The 21286-nt window shown below is 45.1% G+C and overlaps 1 protein-coding gene across 6 annotated transcripts in view; it reads left to right on the top strand.

Moving 5' to 3' along the window:
- The window catches only part of Ebf2 (EBF transcription factor 2), a 196140-nt gene that overhangs the window by 2626 nt on the left and 172228 nt on the right, over positions 1-21286 (top strand). For 5 of the 6 annotated variants that reach the window (XM_052190499.1, XM_052190496.1, XM_052190495.1 and 2 more), the window contains exons 3-6: positions 839-902; positions 1174-1229; positions 1662-1735; positions 8870-8938. In XM_052190499.1, coding sequence (XP_052046459.1) covers positions 839-902; positions 1174-1229; positions 1662-1735; positions 8870-8938 — 263 coding nt within the window. The remainder of the gene's footprint in view (positions 1-838; positions 903-1173; positions 1230-1661; positions 1736-8869; positions 8939-21286) is intronic. The other variant, XM_052190497.1, reaches the window with a different exon arrangement.

Below are 21286 nucleotides of genomic sequence, written 5' to 3'. Positions count from 1 at the left end.
CTCAGTGGATTTTCCCCGGCACCGCGATGGGCCCCTGCTCTGAACCAGGCAGGCGCTTGCGGCCGTGCGCCCCTAGCCTCGGGGTCAGTAATAGCGGCAGGCCATCGATTGACCGCGCTGAAACAGTTCTTTAGACCTAGTTTTAAAAGTATACCCAATGCTGCCGCTGTCAGTCTCTAGTTTGTTATATTATTATTATTATTATTATTATTATTTTCTCTCGGCGGGGCGGGGCTGGGGAGGGCAGGGATGTAGGCTGGTCCATTCAGTTTTATGTGGGAGCTTAGGCCTGCCTTCTATGGCTTGCTTACTTCCCCAATGACTGAGCGCCTCCCTTGAATTCAAATCCTAATTTGAGAGCTGCCCTAATTTGATCCTAAATGAAGGGTTGTTTACCTAAACCAATATATGCCCAACAGCGGGGTCTGGGCCATTGGCTGTGCAAGAAAAGGGAAATCTGGGGTAGCTAGTTGCCAAATCCCTGAGCTCTGGAAGTGGTCACTCCCGCCCTGTCCCCCACCCCCAATGACGGCTAATAGTGCCCTCTCTAAAGGACGGGCAGGCCTACCCTTTTCTTGTTGAGAATCGCCCAGGACTTCATCAAGGACAGATAGACTGGGTGGGGATTGCTTAAAGACAGCATTGTTGCTGGTGTCCGGGCATCACCGCTGGAGGCAGGGGAACACATAGAAGATTTTTAAAAGAGAGACAGGGCTGTAGGCCTCGACAAATTTCCCAAAATGGCCATTTGTGGGAAATGCTTCTTGCCCATTTGGTCTGGGTCTGAGTTGTGAGGGGCACTGAAAAGTTCAAGATTGAAGGGTTTCTGTCTTTTCAGGAGCAAGGCAATGAGAAGACCAACAATGGTACTCATTACAAGCTGCAGCTCCTTTACAGCAATGGTAAGCAGCTTTGTGGGCAGGTACTCGGTCCAGCGGCCAAGTGTGAGCTGCTGTGGCTGCCTCCTCCTGTGCTTGGGGGAGGTAGAAGGCTACTGAGCTCAGGCCTGTGGGGACTGTGGGGAGCTAGGGGCATCTCTCTCGATGTCAATTCCATCTAGGTGTCTGTGGCTTGACTGACTGACTGACTGGATCAGGCTCTGGGACAGGGAAAGGGTTGGGGTGGGAGAGGGTCTTGGCCATCCTTGCCAACCTCCTGTCCCCCCCCATGCAGGTGTCCGCACAGAGCAGGATCTCTATGTCAGACTCATCGACTCTGTCACCAAACAGGTGAGCCCTGAAGGGAGCCTGCCTGCCCTTGGCTCCCTGTTTCCCGGGTTGTCTGGTGACTTCAGCCTCTTGCATGACTTACAGCATGGGATTCACACTTCTCTTTCCTCAAGTCCCCTCTGGGGGTCCCTCCACCTGCTCTGGTGGACCTGTTTCATCTGCTGTGGGGAAATGCTGGGTGTTGGGAGATGACAAATGAGAGGCTGAAGACAGCAAACAATTATTGAAGATTCAGTTCGCCGGAGAAGTCCTCTTTGCTAAGAACTAAGGGCAAACTTCTTCAGCTGCATTAACCAGGCAAAGACTCTGGTCATGTGCTACGGGGGAAGGAGGAGGCTCTCTCTCCTCACGGCCAGCCACCGGCCAGTGAGAGGGAGTCCATTTAGTGCTTGTCCTAAAGTCTCCACCCTGTCCATGTCTCCTTTCTGACAGCCCATAGCCTATGAGGGACAGAATAAGAATCCCGAAATGTGCAGAGTTCTGCTGACACACGAGGTGATGTGCAGGTAAGAGGCGCCTTTTCCTCGGGCTCGGCTAGAAAGCGGGGGAATCCTGGGGCTGATTTGCCAAGGGAACCTGGTAGATTTGTCCCTGAGCTAATCTAGACCTCAGAAGACCCTTCTAGTCTTTAAGGCTTAGGACAAGCAGTTCTTAGGAAAGCCAAGGTAAAGCAGAAGATGATCCCATCCACCCGATTTTTCAGATTTTTCAGTTTCTTCCACGGGGAGGGAAATCTCAGCTGCTGCCTCTGCTTCCGGTTGAATTTGGGGTGGGGGCTCCCACCAGTCTCTGTTACTGCTTTGCCTGCCTAGGGTTGGTTTCTGATGGTGACACCTGTGGAGCTTTTGCTGCACGCCCTAGGGACCACCAGAGGGCCGAGAGAGGCCTATTTCCAGGCGCTGCCCAGGTCCTAGGCCTCTGTCCTCCTGGGAGATGCCTGGGCTTTTCATCCCCTGCTGTTTAAAGTTCACTTCTCTCACTGCAAGATTTCACAGCAGGGTCCTTTCTTAGGTCAAAAAGAAATTGTGGGACAGAAAATCATTCCAGGGGGAAGGGAAGGGCATGAAGAGGTGCAAAACCAGGGAGAACCCGTGCTTGGGACATCTGAGGTTCCAGGAAAGATGGATTCAGGGGCTCACACTGAACTATTGGAGTTCTTGGTTTTCCCACCTGCCCTCCAGAGCCCAGTCCATTCTGAGCTGTGCACATTGCGCCCCACCCCTTCTACTTAAACAGAAGAAAAGAGGCGGTGACGGTGGTAGAGGGAATTTACCCTCACATTTAGTCTTTCAACTAATGTTTTCAGAGTGCCTGGTGTGTGGTGTCCAGTGTATAGGGGGTTAATACTGAAAACAGGAGGGAACATACAGAGCTGACACTGAGGAGGACTCATTTCGCTAGGAAATGTCCAAGTCTGGTTTGTACACACACACATCTCCCTCTCTCCACAGTTCAACTGGAGGAAAAGCCTCTGTTTTCCTTCAGCCCTCCTCTCAGTCTGGGCAGCCTGAGGATAACTGCAGAGCCCTTGACTCTGTAGGGCAGCTCCTTAGGTAGCTGTCTAAAGGCACCCCGCCCCCAACCCCTTAACCCAGCCAGTAAGAAGTCATAACAACTGGATATGCTTGTTTAGATGGTAGCCAGGTATTAGAAAAGCAAATTCACCAAGAGGTGGAGTCGAGGCCTGGCCATGGCCTCAACAGAAGTGCACTGAGGTGCCACAGCCTGTGAAGGCCTGGGCAGCGGGTAGATACTCCATTACCTCAGAGAACTTGTCAGGTCTGGTCAGAATGAAAATACTGTTCTAAGATGTCCTTGCCGGTAGTACCCAGACTCTGCAGTCACAGCGCTTTGATTTGGTTGGCTGTCACTACCTGTTAAGTATTTTTGTTTGGAGAGACAGTCTTAAAAGATAAGAAAGGCCCAAGTAGTCCGCCATCTATGACCCTCCCCATCACTTTAAATAATACTCAGGACACCGCATGCAGCGGTAGTTAAGGATGACATTTTTATTTTTTAAGCCTAATCAAATCCTCCTCATTTTATGCTGTTTAAATAGCAGCATCAATTTTTAAAGCCTCTAGTTTAGTCTGCATTAGTAACACAATATAAAAATTTAATGTACTGTAGCTTCTCTGCAGTGGAGAGCCAGGAAGATGCACTCTTACTTTCTCTCTAGATTCTCAAACAAATATTAATTATAGGTGAATAAATGATCCGTTGGATGGGTTACTGTCTGTAGTGTGTGCTTGCATGTGTGTTTGTGTGGTTCATGTGTGTATATCTGTGCCTGTGTGTGTGTATGTGTGTATCTGGGAGTATATATCTTGTGTGTATATGTGTGTGTGTGTATGTGTGTGTTTATGTGTATGTGTCTCTGTGTGTTTATGTGTGTGTCTATGTATATATCTGTGCATGTGTGTATCTGTGTATGTCTGTGTATGTGTCTGTGTGTGTATCTGTGCATGTGTGTGTGTGTGTGTGTGTGCACATGTGTGTGCATGTGTGTGTGTGTGCGTGTGTGTTGGAAGATGAGACACATATGAGTCCATAGGCACAAGGAAACTTCTCACTAGTCAAAAAGGGCTGATTCTCTGGGAAATGGAAAAGTTTCTTCTTTTTCATTTGAACAGTGAGTCACAGCTGTCAACAGTGGAGCATGGATGAAGTATCTAGTTCTTCAGTGACCAATTAGCGCACATAGTTCCTTTGCATGGTCTCGTCTGTCGTACCTGGGTACTTCCGGAAATGGCTTGCTATTCTGTATTCATTAGTAAAGGTTCATTAATTGTCTTTAGCTTTGGTGGTGGGAATGGTGTGTGTGTGTGTGTGTGTGTGCATGCGTGTGTGCGTGTGTGACAAAACAAAGGGGCAAAACTCATCTCTTTAGGAACAATTTTTTTCTTGCTTCCCTAGTGATCTCTGATCCTCTCTTTGCTGCGTTAGTTCATTTCGCCAATTATTAGCAAGGAGATATCTAGGTGTTATGTTGCTGCCTGCCACCCCTGTGCCCTCAATGCTCAGAGGGTTAAAAGATATTATAATTTGAACAGAAGTCGTCTCTAGGCCTACAGCTGGCTAATAACAGAGTTGTATTGAGCGTGAGCAAACCCCACAGCTGTGACTTTTCGCCACAAGGCGCAGGCTAGACAGGGCCCTAATCAGATGGGCCAGCCGGGCAGTGGGGCCAGTGTCTTTATCGGCCAGATGGTGTGAATTTAGACACTTTTGTTATGCAATCGCAGGGAGGAGTTGGGGAGAAGAAAACAAAACAAAAGCCACCATGCTGTGAGCTTATTTGAGTTTGAAATTAGAGACAGATTTTTGAAAGTTGAGGGTTGAATTTTAAAAACGAGTTTGGAAGGGAAAAGGACACATTAGCTTATCTTGGGCTGGAGTTTGGCTGACTAGACATCCTCAGACTGAGACCAGGGCTTTTTTTTTCTTTCCCCAGCCATCTTTTCATCTTTCTTTCTCTTATTTTCCCCTTTCCTGAAAAAAAAATTTTTTTCAGGTAAGATTCAGAATTGTGATAAAAATTTCTCAGAGCCAACCTCTCACCCCTGAGCCACCCCCCACCTTGTCTTTGTTTTTCTTTTTCCCTTTTTAAAGATTCCATAGGGAGGAGAGGCCTTGTGAGCAACCTGAGAGTGTTTTAAGCGGAAGGTACTGCAAATAAATTGTAGAATAAACCAAACCAAACCTAACCAGACAGGGACACGGAGAGACAGCTTTCACTTTCACACGTTGAGAAAAAGCAACCCCAGAAACTCTCAGGGTAGTTTTAACCTATTGAAGTTTGGTGGTCCTATTTATTTATTTATTTATTTATTTATTTATTTATTTATCTTTCCCCCCTTTATAGTCATTGTCAGTTAAAAACAAAACAAAATGCTGGGCAGTGGTGGCACACACCTTTAACCCCAGCACTGGGATAGGCAGAGGCAGGCAGATCTCTGTGAGTTTGAGGCCAGCCTTGTTTACAGAGTGAGTTCCAAGACAGCTAGGGCTACATAGAGAAATCTTGTCTCAAAAAAACAAAACAAAACAAAAAAACAAAAAAACAAAAAAACAAAAAACAAAAAACAAAATAAAACACAAAAACCAAACCAAACCAAAAATTTCTTCTCAGGAACTTCAGACTGAGGAACCTGTCTGTTGGAGTATAATCCTAAGAGCTTTGAAACTAAAGTAGGTAAACCTGAGTTGGTTGTTCAGGCCTTGTCCAGAGAGGAAAGAAAAAGGAATAATGTCACTTGAGTAATTCGCCCAGGTTCCTGTCACCTACCCCCAGTGTCGGTGGACTGGGTTTCTCTGTGTCTTGGGTTTATTGCTTCTCTTGGTTGTTAGGAATGCTAAGGATGACTACTGCTTAAGAATCAAACCAAACACAACTAGACCATGTTCATGAGAGCTTCCTTAAAACCAAGCCAGACCAAAAACTGGAAATGGAATTTGTTTGCACTGAGAGACCTAGAGAAATTCTAAGGAGCATTCAAACGGGGCAGTACAACCAGCTCCTGTTATGTTTCTATGCATTTTCTCTGCATTTCCTTTACTGCCTGACTCCCTTACATTATACCACCCTGGCACAAGGCTCTCTCTCTCTCTCTCTCTCTCTCTCTCTCTCTCTCTAATCCCCATGGAAAGCAGATGAATCCAGCTGAGCGATTTTGCAAACTTACAGAGCTCCTCAGAATCGTTCCTCTCCAAGCTAAACAGATTGGCACATTCTAAGGGCATATGCGATTGTAATTAAATTGTACCCATGCTGCACACATTGTTGGGACTAGGCTGACAAGCTGGTGATGTCAAAGGACAGTCTAGCTTTGGAGGTCTTGAGGTGGCTAGTGTGGGGGCAGTGTTTGAAAGTGTGGTGCTGGACAGGGTCATTTCGCCTGACCAGCTGAAGAGAACACATTGACAGAAAGACTGCTCAAGATATGGAAAAGATGGGAGCCGGAAACGTGGTGGGTCAGGAGTTTGCAGGGGATACAAAGGTTTTGGAGACTGGAGTAGAGCTGGTTGGGATGTTTTTTATGGGTGTTAATATTGGAATGAGTTGAAATTTTACAAGTTAAGACATAATATAATTTCAAAGGTCAAATATTACTTTGGAAAGTCCCAGTGGCAAAGTGGAGATAATGTTTAGTGTTTACTAGTTTGATGTCTGTCTTAGAGCTGCCTCGTGCTTATTTGATGGGCAGGTGTCATTGTCTCGCAAGGGTCTCTTACACTCTGAGGGTGGTAAGGTTTCCCACTGATTAATCTGTGTATCTCTGGTGAGAGAGGGGTTTCAAAAGTCTGTAAATGTTCTTTTTTTTTTTAAAGGTGGCTGGAGAGATGGCCCAGCAGTTCAGAACACTTGTTGTTTTTGCAGAGGACCCAGGTCCAGTTTCTAGCACCCACACAGCAGTTCATAGTCACCTAAAATTTCAGTTCTAGGGGACTCAACATCCTCTTCTGCCCGCTCTAAGCACCATGTGGTACACAGCCATGCAGGCAAACCCCTCATATGCATAAAGTTGACTAAATAAAATCTTAAAAATGTAAAGGTGGCACACACCTTTAATTCAGCACTCAGGAGGCCCTGCCAGGCTGACCTTCTTGAGTTTAAGGTCAGCTTGGTCTATATAATAAATTCTAGGACAACCAGGGCTATCCAGGAATAACCCTGTATTGAAAAGCAAAACAAACCATTCTTTTTTCTACTCGTTTTGTCTCTCTCTATATAGTCTGTCTGTGATATGTATGCCTGGTGCCCTCAGTGGTTGTGAAAAGGCATTGGATCTTCTGTAGCAGAAGTTACAGATGTTGTGAGCCACCGCGTGGTGCTGGGAATTGAATTCGGGTCCTCTAGAAGAGCAATCAGTGCTTTGAATTGCTGGGCCACCTCTCCAGCCTCTCCATTTCTTTGTGTGTATTTACTCCTGTGGAGGATCAGAGGGTGAATGGACTACAGAGGGGGTCACTGAGCAGATCCCTGCCTGGGCTGGGGCATGTTTTGGGGTCCCCTGTTGCCATGTGGGTCCCCTTCCTGTTTCTCTTTGTATTATTATAGTTTGGGTGAACTCCCATTGCTTCAACCTCATCAGCTTAAACCTAGAAGCTGCTCTCAAGATAATCAACCCAAATGCTTTCCAGAGGGATTCAGGATAATGGACTTGGTTCATGTAGATAGTGATGGGTTAGATGTCAGACCTGGTCCAGCAGTTTCTCAGCGGAGGTGCCCTAGGTCTGAGCTGCAGAGGAGCTATGCCATGGCATCACTCACATGCACATGGGTATTACAAACATGTATTAGCTAGCTCTGGGGCTGGAGAGCTGGCTCAGTGGTTAAGGGCACTGGCTGTTCTTCCAGAGGTCCTGAGTTCAATTCCCAGCAACCACACAGTGGCTCACGTATTAGAGAGCTCCAGCTTGTAGGGATGGTGATGATTTTCTCATGAGCTATGCCATGGCTACAAGCTGAGCCAACCATGCCTGGTAGTGAGCATTCCAGAGTCTGTGGTCTGGTGAGCAGCAGCCGGGGATGTGTGTAACTGGTTGGCCGCCTCACGTTTGTCTGTTTACTTTGAGCAGATACTTTTGGGCTGGACAGTTGCTTCCTTCTGCCATTTGGAGCCTTTTCTCATTGTTGTAGTTGCTCTGGGGACTCTCTCTCTCTCTCTCTCTCTCTCTCTCTCTCTCTCTCTCTCTCTCTCTCTCTCTCTCCCCCTGTCTCTCTGTCGCTCCCTCCCTCCCTCCCTCTCTGTCTCTCTGTCTCTGTCTCTCTTCCTCTCTCTCTTCCTCCCTCCATCTGTTCCTCCTTTCCTCAACATTTCTCAGTCTGTCTGTCTATCAGGATCCCCGTATGTTACCAAGCGGGGACACCTTTGAAGGCAGTGACTTTAGGACTGGAACTTGGATACATTCAAGTCCTATTTCTGCTCTGGCAAAACTGTTAGCTACCCTTCTCCAACTCTGTGCTTTATTTCCTTCCTATTTTAAAATGTATAACATTCTTTTTTTTTTGGTATGTTCATTTTTATAAAATGTATAAATTTGATAATGTATAACATTTAAAAATGTATAAAATTTGTAATATACATTTTATTTTAAAATGTATAAAACGTATACATTTAAAAATGTCTTGTCTTCTTTCTCTTTGGAGAATGACAGTGAGTGTATAAATAAATGCTTAGAAAGAACACCCAGGTCTCTAGAGAAAGCTGGCGGTCAATAAGGTTTACAATAACCCAGGCAGCTACTTTTGGTCTATTTTATACATTCTCGCACCCTTTCATTCTTTAAATATTTATTGGGATACAAAGACCTGAAATACACTTTCATAGGAATTGTCATACATCAGCCTGGAAGTGACCTTGTAGACCTTAAAATCCAAACATCTGTGGTTAAGTTTCAGATCTGGCTCTCGGGAAAGCTGAGCTTTGCCAGCTTGGAGAGCAGAGAATCTGAGTGAGTTTCAAGGCTTCAGCATCAGAGTTTGAAAAATAAATAGAACATTGTTGCAAAGTTTGCTGTGATGCAGCTCCTGGGCCGGAGGCTACCCTGTTGGTTTCCTGGGGGTTCTTATGCTGTAAGAACTTTTCAGTTTGACACGGCTTCTCTCACCATTTTGATTCCTTCCCACTCTGCAGTCGATGCTGTGAGAAGAAGAGTTGTGGGAACCGGAACGAGACCCCGTCAGACCCGGTCATCATCGACAGGTAGGGGAACGACGCCATTTCTGCTCTTCAGTTTCTTTCCATCATGAGTCTCCACTCTGAGGACCGATCCTGGGGAACTCTGATGTGTGCTTGACTTTAATTTTCTACAAGGCATGAAGTTCCTGCAGCCAGGATTTCCCTCACGTTAGCGATGTTTTTGGAAAGAAACCAGGACCTTCCTTTTGTTTTCCTTTATTCATTCTCTTATTCAATCTTTGGCGGTTTGCGATGTGGCTTTGTTTTACAGCCCAGGATGTGTTTAAATGTGTGCTTGTCCTGCCTCAGCCTCCCAGGTGCTGGGGTACAGACTTGTGCCGGGACCTTCCTTTTACTGCAGATTTATTTGTATGTCTCATAACGTATGTGAGTGGCAGAGGATGGTGAGGCCATTGTCCAACCCCTGCCCCTCTTTGGCGGGTGGGCATGGTCAATGCCTTCTCTGGAGGAATCAGTACACCCCAACCTCAACGACATTTTTTAAAACCATGTTTTGTGGCTTCTGCTGGACGTGAAGTCTGTCATCTCAGGTAACTGTGTATGGGCTCCTGACAAATTTGCTCTTGTATTGAGGGAGAGTCCTTCCTAACGCACAGGACCATAGTCTGGGTTCTACATTGTGTTCAGAGTGAGATAGATTCTCTGGGACAAGATGCTAATTCACTGAAATGTGATTTAGGCGTCCTCAGCTGTCTGTTTTTGTGATTGGAAACAGAACTTACAAACCGACGAAGAAGTACCAAATTAACTTCCAGCAATCATGTAATTTTTAAAGAAACCCCATATTCCCATCCCTAATTTTTTCTCTTTCGTTAAAAAACGGGAAGAATTCCCCATTGCTTCTTTCTGTGGGTTTTCGGGTTTCTAGCCAGGTCCCGAAATGGTTCGGAGAGACCTCCGTCTCCAAAGTTGTTATTCTAATATTCCAGTATATTCTCACTGGGGAGGATGGAACCTCTGGCACTCTTCCCAGGAAAGTCGGCTTGCTTTCTGCATGGAAAGTATAGCACGGCCATAGGAACGTAGGAGGCTGGACTTGTGAGCCAGTCCTAGCTCTTGACCTTGGCCAGAGCACTCGGCATCACTGTTCATCCACAGTAAAGTGATGGCTGCCTGGGGATGCTCTGCCTGCTGCTGTAGCTGCAAGGGATGATGGAGATGCTCCGAGAGGGTACCGAACACGTGGAAAGTGTTTGTGGGATGCGTATGGTAATTTAATGTGTAGTTGTAATTTAAAGGGGGCTGTTTGGCGTTTCTCCTACACACACACACACACACACACACACACACACACACACACACACACCCCATTGGGAGAACTCTCTGGGACCATTCATCTTTCTCATGTTATAGATTAAAAAAAATACAAAACAAAAGAAAGAAATGGAGCCCCAGAGTGGTGACATAGTGTGCACAGTTGGCGTGGCAGAATTGGCACTAGAATACAGTAGATCTTACTGCCAGGCTCATGCTCCTCCCAGCATGCCCTCTGTTCTAACCAACACATGGGGCCTGCCGACCACACAGAATATCATCTCTGCCTTTCCCACAATGCCTTTGGGATCCTCTGGGAACAGGAAGCATATGCAAGTGCTCAGATACAAGTCTTGTCCTTTGGAGTGTGTACACACGTTCACTGATCTTCATCTAGTCTTTGTAGGATGTGTGTGTGTATGTGTGTGTGTGTGTCCGAGAGTGTGCTGCCACAGTGCTTGTGTGATGTTCAGAGAACAACCTCAGATATTGGTCTTTGATTTCCACCTTGTTCATGATAGGGTCTCTTCTTATTCATTGCCCTTTCCATAGGCTAGCTGGCCCACCAGCATGTATGCAGTGTCCTGTTTCAGCCTCCCATCTCCCTGTAGGGGGCACCAGTATCACAGACACTGGTGCTTCTGAGTCTGGCTTTTATGTGGGTCTAGAGTTCTCAGACATGTGCTGTAAGCACTCTTCCCACTTTGCCTAGCTCTCATCTAGAGTTCCCCACTAACTACAGTCCCTCTTTCAGTAAAGTTACCTTGTTTCATGACGGTCATATCTCTTCTGGGGATAAAAATCCCCTAAGCCAGTTCTAGAAATGCTTGCAAACCTGTAACTTCTAACTGACCCTTGCATCTTACAAGCACACATCCCAGTGACTCTGCTTTGCAATAGCTTTTACTTTCAATGCTGCTAGTAAAATGCATTCATGGATAAAGCTAATTGTGCTCTCAGAAATACATGGTAAAAGTCTCAAAGAACCGGAGGGGGGGCGTTGCTGCATGTCTATAATCCCAGCATTCAGGAGGCAGAGGCAGGAGAATCTCTGTCAGTTTGAGGCAGCCTGGACTACAGAGAGTTTCAGGACAGCCAAGGCTCTGACCCCAAAACCAAACCAAACCAACCAACCAACAAGACAGTAACAAAGAAAGCAGTCTTTAAAAAACTAATATGTACTTGTCTGTGTGGGGGATTTGTACACATGAGTGCAGTTTCCATCAAGGCCAGAAGAGGGTGTTGGGATGGCTAGAGATGGGTGGCAGGAACTGAACTCTGGTCCTTTGGGAGAAAGTATAACAACAACAACTTCTTCTTCTTCTTCTTCTTCTTCTTCTTCTTCTTCTTCTTCTTCTTCTTCTTCTTCTTCTTCTTCTTCTTCTTCCATTTTTTAAAAATATTTATTCATTTCTTCATTATATGTAAGTACACTGTAGCTATCTTTAGACACACCAGAAGAGGGAGTCAGATCTCATTACAGATGGTTGTGAGCCACCATGTGGTTGCTGGGATTTGAACTCAGGATCTTAGGAAGAACAGTCAGTGCTCTTAACCACTGAGTCATCTCACCAGCCCAAGGGTATAACTTAACCACTGAGCTATCTCTGCAGCTCCCAGAAGGTGATATTCTTTCTTCCATAGAGACAAAAGAGTTTCACATTAGGTATCTTCATTGTGATAGATTGTGTTAGTATGCTTAACATTTTTCTAAGATGATAGAAATTGTGTCCTTACAAATATAATGTGATGGTAGCATTTTTTAACCATTATATATACATCCAAACAGCCCAATGAAGTCTCCGAGTCACCTGAAATACGTGTTGTTTCCAAACACTGCACATGTATACATTGAAAAACACAAACAGAACAGTGCTACAAATTTGTTTAACACCAGGTCCCAGGAGAACTGATTTTATTTGAACATACATATTTGTGCATCTTCTTTATTGTAGTGTCCTTTTATGAAGACATGACTTCAGCACCAGAGCCTTATCTCGTTGCTCTCAAACATTTCTTGGGTATAACCTCCATTTTAAGGTCTTGCCTTCATTTAAGAAGTGAGAAGGCACGTAGCCAGGCTCCCGTTTGTTGGGAAGGCAGAACTTGTATGTTCCAGTGTTTTGGTTGGTTTGTACATATAGCCCTTGGGTTCGACGTCTGCCATTGAGAAGGTGTCACCTTCCCTTACCGAGTACCAAGTGGGTGCAGAGCAGTTGATTTCAGTTTTCCTCTGAGTAAATGTAGAGGTCTCTCCTTTGCCCTTGTTCCTATACTACTGGCTAATTATCTCACCCTTTGTATCCAGCCTCGCCAGATGCAGTTAATTTACACGTCTCTCTTTGAGCCTCCTCACAGTGCAGACACATCCCTACTTCATCCATTCCGGCTCAAGGGAAGACGACTTTCTCCCTTGGATTTGTAAATGTTCATAGAAGGGGGAGGCACAAGAACGATTCTTCAACTTTCCATCCCCTTTCAAGGATCCCTTTTATATGCATGCATGTATGTATGTACGTATCCCTTTTATATGTATGTATTGCCTTGGTGACTGTGACACTGCATGGAAAGGATAAGGGTGCATCGATGCTTTCCCTCTGTGAATCAAAGAGCGATAACAGAATGGGAGGCAGAAGTCATAGATGTGTCCTTTGCATCATCAATGGCCAATTAGCGTCTTCGGTCAGAGTGAGGCAAAGGGCATCCCTACACGACATGGGATTCCGGGCTGCAACCAAACAACTGTGTTTCCCAAGTAGTCCCTGAGAGCACATCTCAGCAGTGACCCAGTTTCCAGCAGGCTGCTCCAAATTTGAAGAGCAGTGTTCAACATCGTGTGGCCCCTGAATTGATAGCTAGCTTTTACAGTAGGGGTAAAGACTACCGGGAACTTAGTTTTCTGTTTACCAAGACTTAGCCCCAAATTTAGGAGCTGTATCCTGCTAAAGGGCTCTCTACCTTGATTGTTCTAGAAACATACACCTTCTTTGTGTATAAGATTTGTTTTTATTTTTTTAATTTTATGTCTCAGAGATCAAAAGAAGGTGCTGGCCCCCCTGGAACTGGGGTTACAGATATTTGTCAGCCACTATGTGGGTGCTGGGAATTGAACCTGTGTCTTCTGGAAGAGCAGTTAGTTTGTTTAACCATTCAGCTATCTCTCCAGCCCCTTTTAGGTCAAGGTTTCTCTCTGTAGCCCTAGCTGTCCTGGAACTCACTCTGTAGACCAGGCTAGTTCTGAATTCATAGATCTACCTGCCTCTGCCTCTAGAGTGCTGGAATTAAAGGTGTATGCCACCTCTGCCTGGCTCTATTTTCTTAATCTTAGTTGTATCTTCAGCATGCTTTTGTGAAGTTTTGGGTAACCACTCCTTCCTCCAAAAAGCTTGGTCAATACCCAGGCTGGAAGAACTTACAAACATTTGCAAAAAACCCTGAAAAGTCATGTGAGGGGAGGGGCTCAGATTCACCCATTTTTTTTTTTTTTTTAGTACAAAATTATAAAAGTTCTTCTCTGGGAAAATACAAAACAACATGACAGATGTATTACATATTTTATGTTGGTGATCTGATATTTTGATGAGGGGTTGGTGGAGGTCCAATAAGGTGGAGAAGGAGTGAAACGGGTCAGTGTTGTGGCAGCAGGAACCAGCAGAAGTGGCTTAGTAAATGGCTTGGTCCAGGAAGCGCAGAGTCTTTAGCCTCAAGTGGGCAGAGCTGTCTCCCCTAGGCCCCATGACACAGACTCAAAACAGCGCCACCAGCTGGTAACCAAGTGCTTCCTGTTTGGTGTTCAAACAGCAACAATGACACAATCCCCTCTGTGGTCCTCGGCTTCTTTTGGCTACAAAGACCTGTCTGGTAAACAGAAATAGCTTCCACTCAAGTGGTTCCGACAGAAGCTCTACCTCAGCCCTGGTGCCACAGGCTGGATGCTCTTTAAACGCTCTCTTCTGTCTGGAAATTTCTTTTGCCTTCCCATTGATGCTCTAGGGTAGATATAACCTCATAGTTTCTTCACAGGAAGGAAATTTTAGGGACAGACTCATAATTGGATTGGTGTGTCCTTCACTCTTTAACATTTCAGCACCATGTTGTCATCTCCAAAGTAGTTCACACCCGGGAATCTCGATTCTCTCTCTGTCTTTCTGTCTCACTGACTGTCTGTCTGTCTCTCTCTTGTACACGCACTGAACTTGCACACGAGCACACACACGTACACACACCTCCAAAAAAACCACAACAAAACAAAACAAAAAAACCCTCACAATGTTTTAAGTAAATTTATGACTTTGCATTGGGCTGTCTTCACATGTGGAGACATGGGTGGACACATTTGTAATTCCGTGAAAAGTTGGATAGATACAGACGGCCAGACTTCTTTTTGAATCTTTACAATATTGATTGATGATTGATTGATCCCATGAATATGCATGTGCTTCAGGGCGTGTGTGGTGGTCAGAGGACAACATGAAGGAGTTGGTTCTCTCTTTCCATGAAGTAGGTTCTGGGGGTGGAGCTCAGTTCGGCAGGCTTGGCAGGAAGTACCATTCCCCCTGTGAGCGACCTTGTGTGAATCTCTGAAGGAGGAACCTCCCCATACGTAACCATGGAAGGTATGAAGAGAACACGCCCAACCCATTTCTCTTACACTGACAGAGCAGGCTTGCCTGAGGAAGCTATTCTCACATGTGTCTGAGCCCCCACCCCACCCCACCCCACTCAGAATCTCTCCAAGTACTGATGTGGTTTTTATATATTTTTCCTTTTCAAGAAGCCAAATGAGCAACAGAATGGCTGTGATTCAAAAAGTCTTCTCAAACGGTATCTGGAGTTCAGTTGCCCACAAAGACTTTCTGAAATGTTTTTCTCTTCTTCGGAGCCTTTTTTTGTATGTTTGTTTAAACGGTGGTAAAACATATGTAAGGTGACATTTACCACCCTGACTACGATGAAGCTTGCAGTTTAGGGAGGCACGTTGGCATGCTAGCTGTCACTGCTCTCCATCCGTAGAGCACTGGAACTATGTGCCTATTAACCAACTCTCCTTCCTATTCAAAGCCCTTGGTACCTACCTGTCTACCTCCAGAATCACGTGTAATGGACTTGTGCATTCTTTGAGCTTCTGTGACTGGCTTGTTTCACTTAACATAGTATCGCCGAGGCATCCTCACATTGCAGTGTGTGTGTGTGTGTGTGTGCGCGCGCGCGCGCGCATGCAAGCATGTGTGTGATATGAGTGTACAAGCTTGTGGAGACCAGAAGTTGAAAGTCAGTAGCTTTCTTCATGTCTCTCTACCTTATTTTTTGAGGTCTGGCTTCTCACTGATCTAGAACTCATTGATCATCTGGACTGGTTGACCAGCAAGTCCTAGTGATCTTCCGGTCTCTGCCTCCTTAGTGCTGGGTTTATGGGCACATGCTGCCTGCTGTGTGTGGCTTTTTACATGGAATCTGGGGATCTGCACACAGGTCCTCATGCCTGCACAGCAAGTACTTTACTGACTGAGTTATTTCCGTAGTTCCCATTTAAATGGAGTTTTCTTCATTTCCGGCTGTCATCTTGGTAGACATTCTTCCCAGGGACTGTTAGACATCTGGCAGTACTGTCATCCACCCTTCCCACAGTTCTTAGAACAACCACTCCACATAGTCTCTGACTGTCCCAGAGACTACTAGACTACCTTCCTCCTGAGGATCACAGCTTAGACCCCCTTTCCCTCAGCTATTCCTCTCTTGAGTGTGCCACCACAGTCCGGGGCTTCGTAACGGATAGAAACACGCAGAGAGTCACGATGGGATTGAAGCCCCGAGTGTTTTGTTCTGTGTGTCTGAGATAATGTCTACCCTGGATGACCAGGGAGTTCTTATCAAATGAATAGATTTAATCCTATCTACCTGTATTTCTGGTTTGTGGTATAGTCCCTGCTTCCTTCCCCTTTCATCATGCAGCCCGCACTCAGGTCACCCTTGGAGTTGACCTCCACACAAGATATCTGTGAAGTGGCTGAGACCACTCCCTCCTTCACCCTGGAAAAGGGAAAGTCTGATCACTTAGAGTCATTTTCCTCCAACAACTAATGTTTAGCTGATATTTAATTGGCGCTCATTGTGTGCTGGTCATTATGCTAACCAACTTGTGGTCGTTAAATAGCTCCAGTAGTTGCTTAAAATAAGATGTCAATTATGTAGATCCGTCTCAAGGAGTTGGGGGTCGCTTGGTTAAGGTCATGAGTTTCAACAGTAAAATTCGATTTTACTCCATCAGGTAGTGATGGATTTAAAGCAGTTTGGTACTGTAAGGGAGGCAATGTCCAGAATTCAGAACCTTTGAAAGCAGGGAGACTTGGGAGCATGACAAGTAAGGCCCCCTGATGGGAGCAGTGGAGCAGGAAGCAGGATGCTGGCAGGGATTGCTGGCCTCTGCAATGTGTTAGCTGAGATTGCATAAGTCACATTCACCTGAGAGATAGAACGGGGCTGTGTCAGCCCTCACTGTGGCCTCCCAGATCTGGAACTGGGCTCCTACTCACCTGCTAACCATCTGTGGGACATTGTAGAGACCATGAGCCACCTCTCAGCCTCAGTTTCCCTCTTTGTAAAAAAGAGCTGCATTGGGTGAGTAGTCTAGTTTCTCTGGCCTTAATAAGCCAGATGTGATAGTCTGTGCTCATCAGTGATGCTTAAAGCTACTGATCTTTGTGAAGACCCCATCTCCAGAGTCAGGGCACCCAGCTAATACTGTAAAGAGGCCACAAAAGCCTCATCTTGAGGCTACTTCTTTCTCTCTCTCCCTGTGAAAATTCCATTCCCCCCAGGGAACATTTAAATTTTTTTAAATAAATACATCTCAACCCTTTTGGAGAGCTACTGGTGGGAAAGGTGACCCTGCTGCCTGTGATGTAGTGACTGTCACCCTGGGTTGAGGAACTTCCCTGGGTCATGGTTAAACCAAGGAAGAGAAAATGAAATAAACCTTCTAGGAAGCAGTTCCTGGACTATCACTTGGTTGTTGGTGGTGTTTGCTTAGCCTGTGTGAAGCCCTGGGTTCAACCCTCAGCATGGCGTAAGATAGGGTGTAGCAGTGTACACACTTACCATCTCAGCACTTGGGAGGTGGAGGCAGGAGGATTAGAAATTCAAGGCTAGCTGGGCAGTGGTGGCGCACACCTTTAATCCCAGACTTGGGAGGCAGAGGTAGGCAGATTTCTAGGTTCGAGGCCAGCCTGGTCTACAGAGTGAGTTCCAGGACAGCCAGGGCTATACAGAGAAACCCTGCCTCATAAAAAACAAAAAACACCCCCCCCCAAACAAAACAAAACAACAACAACAAAAAAAGAAATTCAAGGTTATATTTTGGCTACATAATTAATTCAAGGCTAGCCTGGGGGTATACAAAGCTCAAAAACACAAAACAAAACAACCCCCCAATAAAATCTCTTCCTACTATTTAGATGGTGGGAGCGGGTCCATGATCAACTAAATATACACAAACAGACTGCATAGTGCTTAGGGATTAGAGGATGAGATGGCAGGTCATTTGTCATTTCCTGCTCTGTGACCTCCTACACTAGTGTACCAGTTTGAGTATTTGTGCTCTTCTGCTTTTGATATTCTGTTTCCTCCGAGACTGTCTACCTACCTTAGACTTATTTGTTTTAGATAATATTTTTCCAAATACAAATCCTATCTCTTTGTCAGGACATGATTCAGATTCTGCCTCTTCAGTGAAGTCTGTTTCAGTAACCAAGGTCTTTTCCCTTGTCACATCCTGGTTGGGTATATAGAGATTATTTATTATCCCTTATTCTATTTTTGTTTGCCTTTCTTCTCTGCTGTAGTCTTATTTTTTGGGTATCAGATGCCATATGTCGTTTAAGACTCAACTGAAGGATTGTCAAGTCATGTGTCTTAACGAGACTGCCTCTCCCTTTGAGCTGTATTAAATATATGAAGGTACCCATATAGTACATGATATGGTGTGTGTGTGTGTGTGTGTGTGTGCACGTGCGAGATGGGGGGCATAGGGGTTACATCTAGGGTGCCCACACATGCTAGGAAAGTTCTTTGTTCCCACGGTCCATATATATATCCAATATATATATGGATATATTGATATATTGATATATTGAAGCAAGGGGCTGCAGAGATAGCTCAGTGATTAAAAGTACTTCTTGTTCTTGAGGAGGATCCAGGTTTGGTTTTCAGTATACATGTTGTGGTTCATAATCATTGGTAACTCTAGTTCCAGAGGATCCAATGCCCTCTTTCTGACCTCTTTACATATCAAATATGCATTTAGTTTATATGCCTACACATAAGAAAGCATGCATACGCATAAAAGAAAATGAATGCAGTTTTTAAAAAGCCACCACATTTGTCCTATTTCTCATATATCTTTGCAGTGGTTTGGATGTCAGGGGCATTCAGTTGCTGTTAACTGGCAGGGTGATTTTTTCACTGCTAAACATTGAGTTTAGGTAACTGAGGAATTTAGCAATCTTAGCACCAGTGGTTGATAGATAAGAAAAAAAAATTCCAAGAACAGATGTCTAAGGTTATAAGGCAGAGTGAATCCTTATTTGTGCAGGAAGTACTTATGAAGGGCATAGTATGTCATGAACTTTGCTTTGTGCCCCAAGGAGTAATACTGACCAGAAACAAAGCTCTTCCTTCAAGACTTTATTATTTAGACAGAAAGACAAAGGGCCCTCAGACATGTCATGATGCAGAAAGAGCCACACAAGAGACAAGATGAAAACCTCCAGGGCATGTGAAGGGTAGAGGTGAGCCCTGATTTGGCAGAGGTGGGTGTGGTGAAGGTTGTACTGACAGACCTGAGGCTGAAGGACCTTCTGGAAGGACTGAGTGTGAGAAAAGGAATTGTGGCAAGGATCGTATTTCTTGATTCTACTCATGGGTTTAGAAGTTCGTGAGCATTGTGATGGGAAGGGAGGTTTGGAAGATTATTTAAGATCAGATTTTTGGGGGACTTTCTATGTCTCTATGAAAGCATTGGGACATTATTTTATTGGTAACAGAAGACACAAAGGATACCAAGTAGAGCAGTTGTAAGTTCAAACTAGTATTTCAAGGAGAGAACTTGGAGAGCAGATGAGAGGTTTGGAATATGGCAGATGAAAGGGAACTTCCCGTTAGAAAGTCAGCTCTTCCTTGTCACCCGGAGTCAGTCCCATCAGGGGAAGTTCATCTTCTTGCCTCCCTACACCCCACCCTCCCCTTCCCACTCCAAAGCTTTGCTGATGTTACCACTTGTCTCTATGAATACACGCCCGCGCCCCCCCCCTCCTGCTTTGTTCACCCAGAAGCTTCGATCCCTTACAACCTGCTGCTGCTATACCATCTGGCAATCTGTGAATTTTTTTAGTAGCCTCAATGTTGGTGAGAATGCACAGGCTCTGAGCCTAGCATTCAAACCCTTCTTAAGTAATTCTTAAATGATAGGAAGAAAAGCCAACCCACCAGGTGCATGGAGTCATTGAGAATGGACAGTTTTTGCTTCAGATTTTTTTTCTTATAAAATTCTATGATATGATCAAATAACAGATTTGCCAAGAAATGGATGAGTCAGGATGAGTAAGAGAACAAAGCTTGGAAACTGAGCTCTGTGACAAAACAAAAACAAGCAAACAAACAAACAAACCCAAACCATGCTACCTTAGCATGATGGGTAAGGCCTCAGGCTCAACCCCACCCCCCAAATATTACAGTAAGACTTACACACACGAGGTGCCTTTTAGAATTTCTGGCGTGTGTGTGTGTGTGTGTGTGTGTGTGTGTGTGTGTGACTTTCCTTTTATTTACGTTTTCTTTTTATTTCTTTTGTTTTCATTCATATATCTGTGCTTGTGTGAGTATATGCCACATGTGTGCAAGTACTTGTGGGGACCAGCAGAGGGCGTTGGATTCCACAGACCTGGAATTACAAGCCATAGTCAGCTTCCCACGATGGGTACTAGGAATCCGATTCCAGTCTTCTGAGAGGGCAGCAAGCAGTCCTAGTACCATGCCATCTCTCCTGTCTGTCTTTATTTTTATATTTGGGTAAATGGGCCTGAGTACGTTTTTTGGGTCTATTTTTGACTCAGCCAAGAAACTTAACAGGTCACATGGTTGGGAGATGAAGCCTGCATGCCAAGGAGATGAGAAAATGGTGTCTACGTGATTTGGAGCCTTGAGGACCTGCCTACTAGGACTTGAAAGGCTATGCGGACATTGATCAAAATCTTGTAGGAATTATTCTTTGAGGGTTTGTTTCCACATTGATCTGCTGCTAAAATTGGAGGCTCGTTCCTCAGCAAGGAAGTTAAGGAATGAGACATTGTTGTCTGATGGCCAATCTAAGTGCAAGTCTATGAGGTTGTTAGTGGGATTTTTTTTTTGTCCGCTTGTCACAGACTAGAGCCATCTGAAATGAGGGAACCTCAGCTTAAATAAGGGCCTCTGAAAGACTGGCAAGCCTCTGGGCATTTCCTTGATGGGTGTGGGAAGGCTCAGCCTACTGTGGGCAGCACTGTCCCTGGTGACAGTAGTTGTGGGGTATATACGGATGTAAACAGAACAAGCCAATAAGTGGTGTTTCTCCACTGCTTCCATTGCAGTCCCTGCCTTGACTTCTTGTCCAGACTTCCCTCAGTGATGCAGTGTGCCTTGAGAGTTCTAAGAAGAAATAAGCACTTTACTTCCCAAGTTGCTTTTGGTCATGGTCTTTATTGTAGCAATAAAAACTGCTAGGATAAGGTATTTGCATCAATTGAATGACTGTCCTACTGGAAGGTTTTGTTCTTGACTCAAAATTACTATGGTAGATATAATTTTATCTTCTCCACAAAGAATCCCAGCGAGGCAGAGCTGGGGTGGAGCACAGTGGTTTCTCCCTTATTACAAAACCTGTGAGACAGGCATAAGGAAGAAATTCTTCATCAAAGATACAATGGGGGGGGGGTGGTGGTGGAGACATTTACAGGAAGGGACCCTGGGTGTAGGCTGATACTTCCAGGACAACATCTGTATGCTGTGAGCCCCACACAATGCCAGGGCTTTTTCAAAGGACAGATCCCAAGACAGTGTTGAGGG

The sequence above is a fragment of the Apodemus sylvaticus genome, chromosome 8 (assembly GCF_947179515.1).
Source record: "Apodemus sylvaticus chromosome 8, mApoSyl1.1, whole genome shotgun sequence".
Taxonomy (NCBI): Eukaryota; Metazoa; Chordata; class Mammalia; order Rodentia; family Muridae; genus Apodemus; species Apodemus sylvaticus.
The sequence above is the reverse complement of the archived record's forward strand: the minus strand, read 5'-3'. Positions and strand labels throughout refer to the sequence as shown.